The sequence below is a fragment of the Cyprinodon tularosa genome, unplaced genomic scaffold (assembly GCF_016077235.1).
Source record: "Cyprinodon tularosa strain WSP-4 unplaced genomic scaffold, ASM1607723v1 ctg553, whole genome shotgun sequence".
Classification (NCBI taxonomy): Eukaryota; Metazoa; Chordata; class Actinopteri; order Cyprinodontiformes; family Cyprinodontidae; genus Cyprinodon; species Cyprinodon tularosa.
This window is the reverse complement of record NW_024039289.1, coordinates 1-19544: the sequence shown is the minus strand read 5'-3', so window position 1 is coordinate 19544 and position 19544 is coordinate 1. Positions and strand designations below refer to the sequence as shown.

Below are 19544 nucleotides of genomic sequence, written 5' to 3'. Positions count from 1 at the left end.
TGGAAGCCGGTCTGAGTGTCTTCAAAGATCGGGCTAGCTGTTGGTCATGGAGGTGCCGACTCAGATTTAGGGAGAAACTGACTTGGTTATGAGGGGAGCTAAGGCTGGCAGCTGGCTGACCCATGGGAGTGGAGGTGTGAGGCTGACCGGCCGGAGAGGGAGTGGAAACCTTAGGCTGACCCGCCGGAGAGGGAGTGGAGGCGTCAGACTGACCCGCCGGAGAAGGAGTGGAGGCGTCAGGCTGACCCGCCGGAGAAGGAGTGGAGGCGTCAAGCTTACCCGCCGGAGAAGGAGTGGAGGCGTCAGGCTGACCCGCCGGAGAAGGGGTGGAGGCGTCAAGCTGACCCGCCGGAGAAGGAGTGGAGGCGTCAGGCTGACCCGCCAGAGAGGGAGTGGAGGCGTCAGGCTGACCCGCCAGAGAGGGAGTGGCCTTTTTTCCCCGGCGGCGGTTCCTACGCCTGAAGGAAGCTGATGGCAGGGGGGGGCAACAGCTGGTGAAGTTGGAGGAACAGGGTCGGAGATGATTGACTGCATGGGACTGTCACGGAGCGAAGGTTTGGGTTGTGGGGATCTATTGAGTAGCTGAGCGAAAGCATCCTGTATGTTCCACTCAGCTACAGCAATATAACCAGTTTGAAGGAAAAAGGTATGAAATTAAGGAAACTTCTCCAATTTCTCCTTCACCTGCCTTGCTGCACTCACCCGCTTCCAAGGTGGGCTGATGAGAGGTAGGCTGTCCAATGTGGATATTAGAAAGAAAGGAAGTTTCTTATTAGGTTTGCCTCTGCTGGGTCCATGTTTTGGTTGGTTCTTTCTGTCACGTCTTGGTTGAGGTTTGGAGGAACCAAATGCAGAGGCAGAGAGGCTGAGGTGAATATCTGTAGATTTAATGAAAAAACGGTTGACAAAGGCAGTCCAAAAATCCACCTAAAATGTAACAGACCAGAACCATGGAGACATCAAGGGAAAACACGTAGAAGGAGCCAGGGAGAGACGAGGAGAGACGATTGCAGCGATGACAGGACCAGCAACAACAGAGGAACCAACAAAGAGTGAGAGGAGAGGGAGAGCATATATAGCTGACAGAGACAAAGGGAGGGCTAACGAGCTGACAAGCAGCAGGTGTGAGGAGACAACGAGGGAGCCAAGGGGAAAGGAACACACACACACACACACACGAGGGCAACAGAGGACAACATGAGAACTAACATAAATTTACACCAATAAAAACTTGAAAACAAGGAGCAAAGTAAAGCATAACATAACCAAAACCATGACAAAACAACCTTCATCATATTTCTGGTTCCTCTGATATTTTCTATTCCGACCTCTTTGACCTTTAAATCAGCTACCACCCCTGCACTGGCCACCTCTACCTCTGCCTCTATTTTCTCTCACAAACACTTCTACCTCATCTTGGTTAGTGTAAAACACTTCTCTGCCTCCAGTTCCACTTCCCTTTTTCTTGGTAACTTCAGCTCCATGTCTAGCATACTCCATTATCCTTACAACATCGGCTGTTCTGTGCTCTACCAAATGCTTTCTGATCCAGGAACAAATGTGTGGCTGGAAGCCATTCATTAAACCATTTTTAAGCTGTGCCTGATAGGTACTGTTCTTATCAGCATTATAGGGAATGCCACTGTGAGCTCTGAATTCTTTTTCATACCTAATTTTGTAATCATCCACATTTTCTCCTGGTTTGTGTAATACAGTGGACAAAAGGGCATAATCAGCCCTCTTTTTAAACTCAGTATGCATGGCATTGCAAACAGCAGCCCACTGAGGCTGTAAAGCTGTTATAACTGTTCCATTGAGATCACCTGGGCCATAAGGAATAACTCCACCATTTTGATCTCTCCCTGTGTACTGGCTACCTATTCGTCCCCACAGAGTAGGACCAACAGCACAAAACAGTGCTTGTGCAAATTCTTGTCCATTTAGTTTGTAGCATATATAAATTCCTTCCATTCCTAAAATCCACTGTTCAACATTCTCCTGTGGACTAGTGAGACCTTCAACTGCACTTTTTACTTCATTTAAAGTCCATGGTCTGAACACTAGCATTGTTCTGTCCTGTGCATTGTTGGATAAGGGATTTGGGACTTCTATCAGAGGCATTATTCTATCAAATTCCTCAGACAGTTCACCGAGTTCTGTAGCTAATTTTTTATAAGGAGACTGGCGGGTGGAGTCTTCAGTTTTCAGCTTTAGTCGGGTATCATAACCATGCTGGTATTTCTGTTCACATTTTACTTCTTGTTTTGCTGATGTTGATGGTTGTAGAGCAGCCTATATTTTATTTCTTTTTATTTTATTTCTTTTTATGTTATTTTATTTTTTATTTCACTACTCTGTATTGTGTTATTATTATTATTATTATTATTATTATTATTATTACTATTATTATTATTATTATTATTATTACTATTATTATTATTATTATTATTATTATTTTTTTTTTTATTATTTATCTCTATAACCGGTTTACACTTCTATTTTGCGCACACTGGGGAATCCAATCCCATAACCTAGGTATCCTTACGGCTCCAACAGCCTTGTTCCAAAAGCGCTTCTCTCAGGGACTTCAACCCTTTTTTTTTTCCTTGGTACCTTTAGCTTATGGCTCTATCAGCCTTGCTCCAAGAGCACTTTTATCATGGACCTCAACCCTGTTAGTCCCTCCTTTACCCACTACACTCCAAAAAGCTCCAACTCAAATGAACTGCTCCAACTAACAACAAGGAAGTGACAGGTAATCTCATGATATATGTTACAACCTATATAAGTTAGTTACAAGTTATAAATGAGTTATACGCTAAGTTAACAGCCTGTTAACAAAATATGATGGATTAACCTGCCCCAGCTACCTGCAACCAACTAAAGCCACATCTAAGCTTGGACAACCCCCCTAGAGTGCATGGGACTCTGACCCAAAAAAGGCAAAAATCTTACTTGGTCTGCCTGTTCTTGTTCTGGTATCGGATCCCGTCAATCCGTCGTTGGCAGAAGGAGTTCGACCTACGGCCCTGGCCTGGCGAAGAATTCACTTCCCGGGACTTTGAAGCAGGCCCCCTCTGATGGGACACTGACTACCGGTAGCTTTCAGCGTGTCTTCCTCCCTCCGTCAGCGAGCAGGTATGTTGGGATCCGGGTCACGGCACCAAGATGTTAGGGTTGTTAAGTTTCCCCAACTTTAACCCATAAGAAATAAACAAAGACAGTATAAGATTTTTCCTGATGGGGCTTTGCAAAGAGAAAATGCACAGAGCTTTGGGATCTGTTTGTGCACTTTCGTCTTGCTCCACGCTTGCAGGCTTTATTTATTGAGCAGTCAACACATTACAACAGCAGGTGTTAGTTTCGATTACGCAATCTGTTAGACTTAGCATGAACTTTTAAGATAGGGAGCATGTCTGGTTTCAGTATACGCTTTTACAAAAGGTGTCGGGGGTCATGAACTTTTAACTTCTGTGCTTCTCAAATGAAAAACAGGAACTTCTGTGCTTCATTCTCGCAAAACATTTGACCGTCTTATGACCTGCATACACTATTTCCACTGATGACAGTACCATAGAAAAACAAATGATTTGAAAGCAATATAAAAGATATAAATGAATAAAATTATAAAAACAACAGAAATCATAAAACAACAGAAATCATAATAACTCCAAGACTTCTCTTTTGTGTTGACTCTTTCACAGGGTGGATTGAAAACTACCCCCATCAAAACTTAGTCTGCTAGAGCATGTCATTCATTGGGCCACCTGGGCCTCAAGAGTCTTTTGGTTCAAAACTGCTGTGGTAAGAAGGTAACCTGACCTAATGGAATTGTCCTGACATTGTACTGATTTGCATGCTGGAGAGGATCGATGCTCGAGGTGACACTTTCTCTTCCAAGACCAGTCACAGGATGGGTCCTGACCAGTTTCTCACATATAGATCCACTCACATAGATTCACACATGCATTCACATACAAGACACGTGCACATGGTTTCAAACACGTAGGACATGCAAAGTCTCTCATGGGAATCACGTTCTTTTATAGGCTGACATTCAAAGCTGTTGAGCCTTATGAGGGAATTTTAAAGTGGAATCAGTGCCAAGCTGTTTATTCTTAGAAATTAAAGAACTCTTTATCACTTTCAATGAAGAGCATATAAGAGTAAACTAAAATATCTACTCAGTATATATTTCTTTCATGTGTATAATGACACATTTGTGAAAATGTTCAGTATTTAAGAGGACTATGAATGTTTTTTCTGTCACTTTAGTGAAATGGTATGGGCTTTAGCAGACAGTGAAAGTGCTGGTGGAACCTTGAAGAGGGCATTGAATAAGCCTGTGCAACTTCGACAAAAATGTGCACAATCTGAGATTTTTTTCAGCAGTTTTTGGTTTTATTTGATTCATCTTTTGATGACAGTTTCCTGAATTAAAAAAAAAACCTCCTGGTTACAGGACACTAAAGATGCCTAATGAGAACCTTTTGGCATTGATGAGGTGTTATTACCGTACCCCAGCTTCTTGGAGCACATTAATTTATTCCAGGTAAGCAAATCTAATCAATCTTAAATCTGTAACACTCACTTTTGGCCCTAGTCCCTAATATGAAGCAAGCAAGAAACTTTTAGAAATAGCATTTTAATGCAATTAATTGGGTTAATTCTAGTGCAAAACATTAAGCTCGTGACTATTTTAATTTATTTGAAAACAAAATATTTCTTACCTTAATGCTCTATTCCTGTCTCTGGTAGTTTTTTGATACTGCCAGCAGATGGTGCCTCATCTGTTTATGTCTGCTTACTGGGCCTGATGTTGGCTTTCTATCTAGGCTTAGAAAAGAAAACACAGGTGCTTGGTGTGTATATACTGTAGGCTATTTTTAGGCTATGAAAGGCCTGACTTGAGCTGTGACATCCCCAAACTGTGACTGAGCGACTGGGAAGTTTGGATGGATGGTTTATCCATGATGAGAGGTCATATTTAAGACGCCTAAAGGGTGGGGATGAGAGTAGATGAATTTGACCTTATTAGAGTATAGACTTAGGTAACCTAGTCTATAGACTTGTATGTTAGATCCAGTTCCAACCAGATTATTTAAGGAGGTATTCCCTTTGATCTCCTCCTCCATTTTAGATGTGATTAATCTATCTCTGTTACAGGGATATGTACCTAAAGCTTTTAAGGTTGCTGTAATTAAACCTCTGCTTAAGAAACCGTCTCTTGACCCAGATGACTTGGTTAATTATAGACCTATATCCAATCTTCCTTTCTTATCCAAAATTCTTGAGAAAGTAGTTGCCAAACAAGTTTGCGATCACTTACACCATAATGAACTTTTTGAAGAGTTTCAGTCTGGCTTTAGAGCTCATCATAGCACTGAAACAGCTCTGGTGAAAGTCACTAATGATATTCTCATGGCCTCAGATAATGGACTTGTATCTGTGCTCGTCCTGTTGGATCTTAGTGCTGCATTTGATACAGTTGACCATAATATTCTTTTAGAAAGACTTGAATATTTTGTTGGAATTAAAGGAACAGCACTAGACTGGTTTAAATCTTATCTATCTGATCTGTTTTCTCCTCTCTCCTTCCTAGATTGAACCTGTCTGAAACCTGAAACCCTGAAGAGTTTCTCTGCCGGTGACCTGCCTGTCTGTTCTCAGAAGAACTCTGGAGAACAATTCTTGTCAAAGAATTCTATCTACGCTCTCAGAAGATACTGGAAGGAAACTCTAAACTGTGATCTGCCTGCACTCAAATTAAGCTCTGCTTCCGCCTAGCCCTCAGCCTGCCGACAGGCTCTGGACCCTCAAGGTTCCCCCCTCAGCTGCTCTGCTCAACTCCAGAACAGGTACTGCCCTGCAAACTCTCATCCTGCAAAATACCTGGACCTCCACTAACTCCTCTGTCCCCCTCGGCAGTGAACCCACTCGTGACTCGTCCATTCTCTTCCTGGATCTGATTAACCTGTGTGCCTTTCAGAACCCACTCGTAACCAGACGAGTTCCTCACTGGATCTGATCATTGAATGTGTACATTCTTCTTAAATAAACCTTTGAACTTTTCTCCTGCCTCTGAGTGTTCTGCATGCGGGTTATACACGTTAAACCAAACATGACACTTAATTCATTTTTGATTTTACATCTTTTTGTTTGTAAATTGCATGATTCTTTGTTGTTAAGATATTTTTGACACAGTACTGAAGGTTTTTCCTTCCATTTTGATATCCTGGTGATCAACATACATTAAAGGGGTTTCTGGCTTTTCAAGGTAAATGGAGCCTAGGCGGAATTTCAACTGAAGAAACTGATCGCTCGCCTACATCCACCTACGACACAGCCAATCAGCTTTGAACCACACCTCCACGAAAGCCAGTCGGCATCCAAAGTTCATCTTAAAAGGCCTCTGATCCCCAGCATGTCTTCTAACTGGTGCGCAGGCGGTGGTTGCGCTGTGTGACTTCAATCAGATGACCCCGTTTCAACCCACCTCCAGCCCCTCCTCCACCATCGTAGCTAAAACTTAATCAGTTTCTGTCATGATCTGGCCTGTTTGCTCTCCCTTAATTACTCATTCCTTTCACCTGTCGTTTTCCCTCCCTGCCTCAATTATAATTTATTCCTCTCACCTGTTTCTTCTTGGTTATATTCAGTTCAGCCTGAACATTCAGTGCCAGATCATTATTTGTCTTTCTGTTAGCCTGTCTGTTATTTTTATTTCATGGTTCATGTCCTGGATCCTGGCGGCCAGTGGAAGGAGGGATTTTGTGTCTGTCTCGTCTCCTGATCGTCTACTGTTCCTCCACTGAGTCCTCTGGGTTTATAGCTCTATATGTGGGAAGGTTCAGTTTTTATCCAAGTAAGCCTGGCTCCAGGGAGGAGACCAGTTTAAAGGTCCTGCATCAAGTTCTGGTTCCAAGTCCTGTCTCGGCTACCCTCTGCCACTGAGCCTGCCTGTCTGCACCTGATCCTGTCTGCTCCTTTTGGACCCTGTCAAACTCTGAACCCGCCTGGGAGATTGTGGATGCCTGGAAGTCTGGATCCTGCCACCTGTTCTGTTCCTGCCTGACCTGGATCTATCCTGTGTTCGGATCTGGAGATCTGCCACCTGTCTCCAGCAGAGAGCGCTCTGGGTCTCCTGAGCTGGAGCCACCTGCACACCTGAGGATCATCAGCCCATCAGGAGATCAGCTACATAAGCAGCGGCCAGACCTGTCTTCAGTGCCAGAGTGTTGCCAAGTTTTGGTTAGCGGAACCTGAGCCTCAGCCAGAATTTAGAATCTCAGTCTACTCTGGAGAGTAACCTGATTCTAACCAGTCTTTGTCTTCTCTGCTCATAGGAAAACCCGTTTGAAGCCTGTAGCTCTGGAGGAGCTCATGTTAGGAAACCTGCCTGCCTACCCAGAGAAGCCAAACCTGAAGATCCTCAGTCTGTGCCTCCCGGTTAGTTCTCAGGAGAGAACTAGGAGAACAACTCAAGGTCTGAACCTCGCTAGCCTGAAGCTAAACTTAGCCGCTGCTAAGCTCTGTGCTGAATCTACAGTCTCTGGACCCAACCGGTTCCCTCTCTCCACCGATCAGTCTGAACCTCATCAGGTACAAATCAGAATCATGACTCTGTCTGGATATCACTGCTACCTGGCTAACAAAACAAATACCTCTCTGCAGATTACTTTGTGAAACCAGTCCCGGACCAGTACCAGAACCAGTGCAATCTTTACTCTGTGTGTGTTTACCTAAATAAACTGTTGAACTTTTACCCCTGACTCCGTGGTGTGTTCTGCATATGGGTTTAATCTGAAAGCCTTCATGACAGCCTGTTATGTCTGTTCCTGTCTGTTCTGGATCCCTGACCAGGAACGGCTTCCATCATGACCTCTGGGACTGCAGCACTTGGGGATATTCTTGGTCTGGACTGTTAAACCAGGTAAGTGACCAACTCAGAAAATCTTCTGTCAGATGATTGTGGTCACTTTACTGTGTATCTCCCACTACAGAGTGTCTGAGATTGGGCGGTGCCCGGCCCCCCTGCCTGCAGTTGCTGCGTGCCTTACATCCTAGCAGCTCCCCTTTTAGTTTTGTTTTTCAGTAAATAAACGTTTTGAACTTTCCTACTGACTGTCTCTCCTTGAATACTGGGTCCATTTGTCCTCGGTTCATGACAGTTTCATTACTTCCAGACTCTTACTGCATTCTGCATCTCATTTCAACCAGTCCGACAGAAGACCACCATGTTGAGTCCAGTTCTGCCAGAGGTTTCTTCCCAACTGAGAGTTTTTCCTCTCCATTGTCGTTTCATGCCTGCTCATCATGAGTGACGCTCTAGTATGAGCTCACGCAGTCCACTGGATCTCATCATACCGTGTCGCTAACCAGCCATCTACAGACTGACCAACTTCATCTATCTCCCCTCCACCAACAGTTTCAGGCCTGGAGGGAAACAGCTCTGTTCTTTACTCCTGTTCATGCATATCTATCAAATTCCGAGCTGTTTCCTACCGAGGTCTGAGTGCCAAACACCAAGTAATTGTGTCAATAAATTTCCTCTAATTGTCTTTTCTCTTCGTGTAAGTTTTTTCAGATTGTACAGTAAAAATGTTAACTTATCTGGGGGAGTCGTTAGGATTATTTTCTATTATTTATAAACCCTAATAATAATAATAATAAATAATAATACAGATGGAGTGAATAATTCTTAACAGTGAACTCTGTTACTGTGCATTAGATTGTCCTTGATCTAAAACCACTCTATATAATGTCAATATGGCTGGCAGTGCCCGTTCTAGAGCTAAGAGGCCTAAAAGTAGACAACTGGAATAGGAAGGCGGTAGAATGGAGCAGGTTGCTGGGTAGAGAACACAAGAGAGGAGAAAAGTTGATGGCTGACCAGGTTCGCTTGCTGATTCATTTGACATGGGTCAGTGAGTTGTTACCACTGCCACTAAAAGCCAATTGTCCACAGATTTAAATGAGTTTTTTGGCCAGTGGGAAAAGAGTATTTGTGACATTAATTTTTGTCATTCTACCTGCTAAGAGCCTAGCTTCTCCTGTTGTAGTTGAAGTGGTCTTCCTTTTCTTTTCTGGCTTACCATTTGATGCTTCTGGAAACAGTTATTGGTATATAACAATCAGAAATGAGCTGCCAGTGCCTACAGTGGTTAGAGTTTGAGCCCCACTCCCACAGACTGCCGCTTTGACTCCCTGAGCAAAGAGCCTTAAGCACCACACTATTCCAAGGGCGCTGCACAATGGCAGCCCACCGCTTCCAATGGAACGCTTTTGGGAGAGTTTGTTTGTGTATGTGTTTTTCTGTCTGTGTACAGGATAACTTGAAAAGATATGAACGGATTTTAATGAAATTTACCAGAGGTGTGTCTCGTGCCAAGGAACCGTCCATTCAGTTTTGGGTGATAATCCAAATCATAATCCAGACACAGGATCTTTTTTAAAGGATTCTTTAACACTGTGAGATATTAAGTTAAGGAGCAAACAAACATAGACCCTCCCAAACCTGAGGGTGGCAGCAGGGATTATTAATAGCTTTAGCATTGGATTGCAAAAGTCATAATTAAGACATGTGAGTTTTAGCTATAGGTGTGGGTTTAGGTTGCAATATGATTTAAAGTTTTCAGCTTTTTAGAGAGCTCTGCACTCTCTAAGTGCTTTTCTAGTGATTATTTATTCTGCCGGGAGATTTTATCTTTTGCTACTTTAACTGATTTATTATCTCCTCCTTTATTTCACAAATGGCTATAAACACTGTTCATCTGAATGAATTTTGAAAAAAAAAAAACTACTGTTACACCAACTTCAAAACAACATGAATGTTTGCTCTAACACCATGGGCCATCCTGAAGCACTCAAAGATAAGATTCTTCTCTCACTCACTATATGCCACATGCAAGAAACATTCATGCAAACAAATTCATTCTTAAATCATTCGAACGAGTGATTAAGGAAAAAATGTGGCATTCACCATTTCTTTCCTATTTATAATCTTCTCTCAGGTATGAGCAAATTTTATTAGTACTCCAGACAACCAGCTCTTATCCAGACCTACTTTTTCACTACATTACCACATTTGTTGTTATTTGGAAGCATTTTTCCACTCTATCAGGCTACATCTATGTATATAATGCAACTCTGCAATTATAAATTACATTGTTATTCTCTGATGACAGAAATATTGGTCACTTTGCCATCAGCTGGCATGTCGGTATCCAAGGGACACTGGTCATCCCAGCAAAGAAAGTTTTGTTTTTAGGAGAATCTGTGTGTTTGTGTACAAAATAAATTGAAAGGCTATTGAAAGATTTTAATGGCATTTTTATCTGGGGTGTCCTTCATGCCAAGGAACAATCCATAACATTTTGTTGATGTTCCAGATCATAATGCGGATACATTATTTTTTTTTTTTTAAGATTCTCTAATATTGTGAAATAGGGTTTTTTGGCAGAACAAGCACTTCCCCACTTAACCAGAGGGTGGCAGCAGTGACTATTGATAGCCTCAGCATTGGACTGATAAGGTCAGGAGGTATTTTTTTGAAGACAAAACCACAAGAAAAGGAACATTTCTGGTTTATTAGCTGGATCAATTTTTACCACAGGTGTCCCTCATGCCAAGGAACAATTCATCTAAATTTGGTCATGATCCAGATCATCTGTTAGTTTTAGCTATAGGTGTTTTAGCTATACGTGTAAGTCACAATGTATTCTTTTTATTATTCAATGTTTTACTTCTGTAATTGACTGCTGGGCCTGGCAGTATAAATCTTATAATAAAACATCTGCCTCTTACCTGTCAGAACAACGAGCCGCTAATGCAGTAAAAAAAACAGCACACAATACAAGTATCATTAACTTTGAGCTTTTGGTTTGTTTGCTTTATTCTAATAATTCCTTTATTTATATTCTTTTCCCTATTTTCCTGTCTGTTCTTTGAACCCTCTCTCCAAATTCCTTACCCTTCAATCATACAATCATTTGTGTGTCCACCATTTAGTTGCATATAAAAGCAATTTTAGCTGCTGAAGATAGTTCTGCAGAGTGTCCAGTCTATTTCTGTCTGATGATGGTTTAAAATCTCTTTTTAAAAACCAGATAAGCCAGACAGGAACTCGGACATGGAAAGTATGAATAATGAAAAAGAAGCAATTACGTGTCACTATGCAATTTACACACACTTGTGGCTGTTCAGATTGGAACAACATCCATCCATCCATCCATCTTCCTCTACTTATTCGGGGTCGGGTAGGGGGGGCAGCAGCTTAAGAAGGGAGGCCCAGACTTCCGTCTCCCCAGCCACTTCTTTTAGCCCCTTAGGAGGAATCCCAAGGCGTTCCCAGGACAGCCGAAAAACATAGTCTCTCCAGCGTATCCTGGGTCTTCCCCGGGGCCTCCCCCCGGTGGGACATTCCCGGAACACCTCACCAGGGAGGCGTCTGGGAGGCATCCAAACCAGATGCCCAAGCCACCTCAACTGGCTCCTCTCGACGTGGAGGAGCAGCGGCTCTCCTCCGAGTCCATCCCAGATGACCGAGCTTCTCACCCTATCTCTAAGGGAGACACCGGTCATACAGGGACCTAACAGCCCGTATCAAAGGGCCCGGCACCCCGTACTCCCGGGGAACCCCCCACAGTGCTCCCCGAGGGACACGGTCGAACACCTTCTCCAAGTCCAAAAAGCACATGGAGACTGGTTGGGCGAACTCGCATGCACCCTCCAGGACCCTGCTGAGGGTATAGAGATGGTCCCAACCATGCCCCTCCAGGTCTCACTGTCATTGCCCACGTGAGCGTTTAAGTCTCCCAGCAGAACAAGGGAGTCCCCAGGAGGGGCACCCTCCAGTATCCCCTCTAAGGACTCCAAGAAGGGTGGGTAATTTGAACTGTTGTTCGGCCCGTAAGCACAGACAACGGTCAAAACCCGTCCCCCCACCCGTAGGTGGAGGGAGGCTACCCTCTCGTTCACCAGGGTGAACCCCAACTTACAGGTGCCGAGATGGGGGGCAACAAGTATGTCCACTCCTGCCCGGCGCCTCTCACCGTGGGCAATTCCAGAGTTGAAGTATGTCCAGCCCCTCTCAAGGAGACTGGTTCCAGAACCAGAACGATGCGTCGAGGTGAGACCGACTATTTCTAGCCGGAACCTCTCAGCCTCACACACTAGCTCTGGTTCCTTCTACACCAGCGAGGTGACATTACACGTCCCAAGAGCCAGCTTCTGCAGCCAAGGATCGGACCGCCAGGGTCCCCTCTCCAGTCAATCACCTGTCATGAATCCAATAGAACATCTATTGAAAGAACTTAAGATCAGAGTTTATAGAGGAGGCCCACAAAACTTTCAAGATTTGAAGACTGTTTGTCTGGAAGAATGGGCCAAATTCACACCTGAGCAATGCATGCAACTAGTTTCTCATTACAGGAGGCTTGCCAACAAGCTTTTGTTCCAAGTATTAAATACATTTCAGTAAGTGTGTTCAACCATTTATCCCTTTGCCATTCCACAATATTAAACATAACTTAATTTCTGGACATCTATGGTTTGATTTCTTTGTATGTGTGGATTGCATGGATTGTTATCCACATCTGGTGAAAATGTCATGTCAATATGACCTCTAGAAATATATTTGCTGAGAAAAATGGTGGCATATTCAATACTTATTTCACCCACTGTACATTTGCATTTATTACATGGTGTAATGTTGTTCAACTTTTTGAGGCAGGCTTTGCATATGTCCCATCATACAAAGGATGGTGGGCATCTAATAGTTTTTAATGGTGAATAGGAATGTCAGGCGATCCCTATGCTAAATGAATTTGCACAAGGAAGCATACTGCTGCATCATGCTAGCTCCTTCTTTACTGCTGGCACTGTTGGGGCAGCACTTATTTTGGCAACTGCTTGCACTTTTCTGCTGTGGCTTAAGTGTCCTTACAGATTTGAATTATTCAGAATGAGCCTCTGACTGCATGATGAGGATGTAGTTCATCCATTTTATTCAGGTTAGCTGAACCAAGAACATATCTAGATATTTTAAGCCTTCAATAACTTTATGCTTAGGTGACAACATTTCTTTTTATTTCAAGTATCAATCATGTTTTAACCTCTTAAGTAATTGGTGCATGAAATCAGTCAAATAGTTTGCTTAGCAACTCATATTTGGGATCATTTCACAAATATGTACCATACCTGAACATTCGCATGTATTAGTTTGATTTAGTGATGCATTTAATTTATTCCTTAGATAAAATTATGATGTTCTGTTTATTTATTACAATTGATCAAATCACCATTCTGCCTCCACCATTCAATCATGTTTTAACCTTAAGTAATTGCTGCAAACTTCCAGCACCCAGTGGAAAATAAATTAAAATTTTAAGTTAGAAGTTCTGATAACTATTGATAAGTATTGATAAAATAATGGGGAGTGGCGGCCTAGTGGTTAGGGCATTGGGCTTTGAATCCTGAGGTTGTGAGTTCGATCCCCCACTCCCACAGACTGCCACTCTGGGTCCCTGAGCAAGACCCTTAACCCCACCCTTAACCCCGGGCGCCTCACAATGGCAGCCCACTGCTCCCCAAGGGGATGGGTTAAATGCAGAGAATTCATTTCGTTGATCTGTACTTGTGACAGTGGAATGACAAAAAGTTGAATTCTATTCTATAAGTACCATTTAAACATGCAGAAAGTCTGACTCTACTGGTTTAAACTATGAGGGAAAAAAGGAACATTTGCATGCTGCCATGGATACCCAGAGTCATGATTCCTATGTTTGTTTTCCCATGTAAAACAGGGAATATGATTGCAATGCAAATGCTGACCATATGTGTCATGCAAAAATGTTCTTTTTTTTAAAAAGTTCTTGCAAATAAAAAAAAATCAAACAGCCATCTCTGTCATCCCTTTATTGCCCCACAATGGGTAAATTGTGGCGTTACAGCAGTTCTGGTTTACCCTGAGGTGGCATGAACTGTCGTCACAGTTGTAGTGTGGGTGGTTCACATACTGAGTCACGGATGTGAAATTACTTAAAAAACGTACCAAGAGAAGCTGGAGGTGAGATCGATTGGAAAATTAAAATTAATCAGCAGTCCAAAGACAGATGGAGACAGTACACTTGGTCTTTCTCCAGGACCTAGTTTAGCTACAAGGCTTGGCTAACTGCATGGAGTGAGGCTAGCACTTTATTCTGCTACCTTGACTGCCTGCTTTCTTTTTCAAATGTCAGGATCTGACCCAGCATGGATAAAGATAGGTAGGACTGATTTAAAGCAATTCACAACACATGTCACTTCAAGGCACTTTACAGTTCACCAGATCATACAGTCAAATTGATTCAAAGTTTTCTATCTAAGAAAAAGCAGTTGATTGCATCGACTCATTTACTCAAAGTCAATCCCTCACACTAACCATGCTTGTAGTGACAGGGGAAAGGAAAAACTCCATTTAAACAGGAAGAAACCTCCAGCAGAACCAGGCTCACCACTAACTAACTAACTAACTAACTAACTAAAAAGTTTATCAAAAAGGAAAGTTTTAAGTCTACCCTTAAAAGTAGACAGGGTGTCTGCCTCAGAGACTAAAACTGCTGTTTAATTCCACAGGAGAGGGGCCTAATAACTAAAAGATCTGCCTCCCATTCTACTTTTCTACCTAAGATTTTTTTACTATACTATCAGAAATCAGTTTAATCTCATCCAAATGAAGTGACTGACCAGTTTCTTTTTCAAAGGTTGTGGTACAAAGACTTTATCCTCTGTTTTGTCTGCATTCAGGAGCATAAATTTAAGAGTCATCAGGGTTTTTATATATTCAAGACATACCTGTAATCGATGTATTAGTTTAGCTTCATCTGCATTTATTGATGGATATAACTGAGTATCAACAGCATAACAGTGGACATTAATCCCATGCTTGTCATGGTGTTACAGAGTTCAGACCCAAATGCAGAAAACCAAACAGAGAGACCAGGGAAAAGGTTAAACGGGTTTTAAGGAAGAAGTTAAACAGAGGGGAAAAGTGTTGCTCGTTACTAGTGAACTTGGAGAAGAGGATTTGGTTTCCAACTCACGTTTCCAGAGAAGTTGTTGAATCCTTGACTCCTATCTGTGTGCCGTGGTTCCAGTGTTTGTCTGATTCAGTGGAGGGTGGAACAGGGTTACCCAGAATGCGGTTGTTAGTTGGTGAACGGAGAAACTGACTCACTCAGATTTCCTGCAGTACTTGAACGGGTCATAGTGGAGAATAATCCCTTTCTCAGTGGGAAGCTCAAACGATCTCTTGGGGAAAGTGGATCTAAACCTCCTGTTTGAACCCCAGCTCAGTTTGCAGCTCAGTTGTTCCTTACAGGGAGAGAGGTTAGAAAAAAACAGTTTGCAGGATGACTTCCTACCAAGAGAAAAAACAAAGTTTAAACTCAGGTTGACAAAAACTCAGTTTGACGCAGCAAAACTCAGCTTGGCTAGAGTACCAAAAACTGGCAAACACTCTGGCGTCGAGGTAGTGGCAATCAGCAGCTTAAGAGCACTCCGTTAATGAGGAAACCATCAGCAGGTGTGTGAGGAGGCGGAGTAGAACCAGGCGCCTCCTGGTGGATGAAGGGAGACAAACACAAAAAACCAAACACACAGACTGGAGCCCTGAAAGTTTTTGGTCTACATCTATTTTAAATTCAATAGAAACGCTGTCAATATACCACTTTACAATAGCTGTAAGTTAGAAACACATTCAGTGATAGTCTGGAACACGTCAAATACGTCGATATTCGTTGGAGATAGGTTCTGGTTGAATTACGCATAAGTTAAGCAACAAGTACTCATAGGTGTTGGATAAGCTAGACGCCACGACTAATGAGTAAATTCATCAGATAGCTTACCTGTAACTTATTGCCCATGTATGAGCATAAACTGGCGTACATCCAAAAATTTTAAAGGCTAGGATGTGCAGCTAGTCCCAACTGTAAACAACTGAGGGCTGGTCGGGGTCCGCATGCAAAGATGGCAAATAGAATAAAAAACTAAAAAAAAGTCTGAAAGAGGGCAAAATTCTTTCAACTATTTTAGGTTAAAAGGCTTTTTCATAATCCTGTTCTATTGTGATATACTGTACACCTATTGTCTAAAAATACAACTAAGGTCTTCCGCTTCTTGTTCTGAGATAGACCCCTCTTACAGCTACCTATCAATCAACAAGCTGTGCTGTTTTGAGTTCCTCCAACCAGTAATATTTCCACTCCAGTTTCAGCTCATATCTTGACTAACAACTTATTCTCACTAGACTGTGCAAAATCTATTTTTAGGAGCGGTCAACCATGTTTATGTGAATTCTCACACAACTTACACATGCATAAACGAAACAACTTTGTTCAAAGCAATTTCATGTTTTATGATTGGTATCTAATCATCCATATTCAACTAATGTTATTTCCCTCCTTTTTCTTTTTTAGTTTTCAATTCAATTCAGTTTATTTTTATAGCACCAATTCACAACACATGTAATCTAACGGCATTTACAGAGAGAATTCAACCAGATAATACAATAAGATTGGTTCAAAGTTTTCTGTCTAAGGAAAACCAGCTGATTTCATCGACTCATTGACTCAATTCCCTCACACCAACCATGCTTGTAGCAACAACTGAGAGGAAAACTTCCTTTTAACAGGAAGAAACCTCCAGCAGAACCAGGCTCAGTGTGAGCAGCTATCTTCCGAGGCCGATTGGGGCTCAAGGATACAAAAAATGTCTGTCAACCAGCTCCACATGCACCTCCGTCCAGGAAAAGAAAAGCCAGGCAGATGAGCTCCAAGCCAGTTCCCTGGTCAGAGGATAAAAGAGTGCACATACAGTCAGTCACACTCAGAGAAGCAGGACTACACTGAAAAACAGGCCAAGCTCCAAGATCTATAAACAAAGGTGTTGATGGCAGCAGCACAGATGATATTTTTCTCCCCGGAATGGTGTCACAGCCAAACTGTGACAAATACAAAATAAGAAATACTGCACAATGGGAGAACAGAGATAGAAAAAAGCAGAATGTTGAAAGTGGTCGCTATGTGCTCCAGCATTCTAAGCCTATAGCAGCATAACGATAGAGATAACTCAGGACAGCCTGAACCACTCTAACAACAATCTTTTACTTTTTGTACAGTAAGTGTTCTTGCTATCTCATAAGAACGTACCGTCATGTAACGCACTGAGCGATAGTCAAGAACGTGTTTTACTTTAAGCGAGATATGGAACACCGGAGAATTGCATGTAGGCAAACTTTTGTGATGGGTTTGACATTAATATTTGCATACAGACTACCATTGTGTCACACATTTTGCATGAAAAGCCTTAAGCCTTGGTGAGTACTTGGCAGTCCCACAATCTGTCTTCATTATAGAAGATCTTTCCTTTACAGGTCTGCAGGGAGGAAGCATAATGGAAAGGATCTTGCTGAGAGCAATGCTTCTATCAAGTCAGTGAGTTTTTGAGGTTGTTTATAATTTGCATTTAAATAATGGATTGTGAATCGGCCCCAACAAAACATTTGCAAAGTTTTTTTTAATCTTTTAGATTGCTTCAGCCTCTTCTCCAGTTTCACTCGCCATTACCACTTCTTCAGTGAACCTTTGACTTGGAATGAAGCTCAGACTTTCTGCAGACAGAAATACACAGACCTGGCCACCATGGAAAACTCTGAAGAACATAACTTGCTTTATAAAACGCTTCAATCTGCTGGTTACACCTCTGACGTCTGGATTGGTTTGTACAGTGAAATCGACTGGAAGTGGTCGGATGGGTATACTGGAGCTGGTGCTGATTACAGGCACTGGAGAAGTGATTACAATGAACCAGAATTTAATCATGCCAGTCAATTGTGTGTAAGTTCTGGGGGGGCTGGAAATTGGTGGGATGATGACTGTGCAGTAAACTGGCCATTTATCTGTAACACTGGTAAGGGGATTAAACATTTTTTATTATTTAATATAATATATAATATTAAAGTATTTGGAAAAAAGAAAACTCTTCATCCTCTTTAACACATCCCTCTTTTGCGCAGGGACACCAGAGGAACCTCAATTTACTCGTCAAACAGAAAACATGAACTGGTCTAGTGCTCAAAGGTTCTGCAGGGAAAACTTTGTCGACCTTGCAACTGTAAAGAATGATGCAGAAAATAATATGTTAGCGACAGTAATACCTTCTGGCCATTCATGGATTGGTCTGTTTAGAGACCCAAACTTTTTTTGGTCTGATCAAAGCAGCTTCCTGTTTAGTGCCTGGGACTCTGTCATTAATCCAATCGGCTCAATGACAGTGATATGTGGTGCTACATCTTCTGGGAGATCAGGAAAATGGAAATTTTTATCATGTGAACAAAGATTGCCATTTGTCTGCTACAGTGTTCATGGTGATTATTTTACTCCACTTTAAAAACTAAAGAAAAAAAATTACAACTGAACAATTAGTCTTAATTGTACAAACATTTTTATTCCCAAAAATTATTTAATTAAAATTATTTTCTTTTAATTTACAAAATCAGTTAAAATCTAATCAAACATCTCCTCTTCTTGTTTAATCAGTTTTCAAAAATGTAGTAAAGATGAGACTGAAGGCAGAGGACTCCATGGATCTGAATGACCCTGTTCTGAAAGAGAAAATCCTGAAAAAGGTAAGTCTGAGTTTGTACAGTTGTGCTTGAAAGGTTACATACCCTCCCATTAAAGAAAATTATAAATTCCAACAAGTAAACTAAATAACACAAAACTGAAAAAAACTAAATGATAATTTTTTTAAATACAATATTGATTTTGAGATTTCACAAAAAAAGAACTCTTTAAAAAAATGTTCCAGACGAATTAATTTACGTTGGTCATGAACAGTGAACAAAAATACCTGTCAACAGGTGGAGAAGTCTGACTGAACATTTCCTGAAGATCACAGAAAAAAACTAATTTCAGTGTTTGTCTTAAAGGCTTGTTTACTTGTTTTATTTATTAATATATATGTATATGTTTACAAATGGGCCACTTGTAAAAAAAAAAAAAAAAACATTTGAAAAAAAAATGTATGTCCCTGCTTTCGCATCTTTTTATAATTTCACTTGATGTAAAATTGACTTTATTAATATAAATACAAAAGTCACAAGAATAACTATGCATTAGCATAATTTTCACCAATGAATTTTAATTATCAAACAGTTACTTGGCTCATGAGTAATATTTACAATAAATCATTTTCACTCTTTGAGACTTTTAAGAAGACTACTTCTTACTTCTCCTTATATATACATATATAACAGAGTAATAATACTATTACTTGAGTATTTTTTTGGTTATACACTACCCAGCTCTGTTTTGAAGATCTCTTGAAACACAACATTCACAATCTGTCTTCATTATAATAAATAAAAGGAGAAGAAAATAATTAATACAATATATACAGTAAAAGGAGAAGAAAATAAAAGAACTAGAAGAAGCTGTAAAAGGCTTGAGAGTAGGGCAGAGGGTCACATGCCAGTAGGAACAAATCTAACAAAAACAAAAAAG

At 41.4% G+C, this 19544-nt stretch overlaps 1 protein-coding gene across 1 annotated transcript; it reads left to right on the top strand.

Moving 5' to 3' along the window:
- Window positions 1–17357: 17357 nt before the first annotated feature.
- LOC119796620 (C-type mannose receptor 2-like) lies at window positions 17358–18677 on the top strand (the record flags this gene model as incomplete). Its single annotated transcript, XM_038305249.1, has 4 exons — window positions 17358–17470; window positions 17569–17949; window positions 18056–18406; window positions 18579–18677. Coding segments are annotated over exons 1-4 (868 nt in total), but the record flags the coding sequence as incomplete, so codon positions are not given.
- Between the last annotated feature and the right edge of the window lie 867 nt (window positions 18678–19544).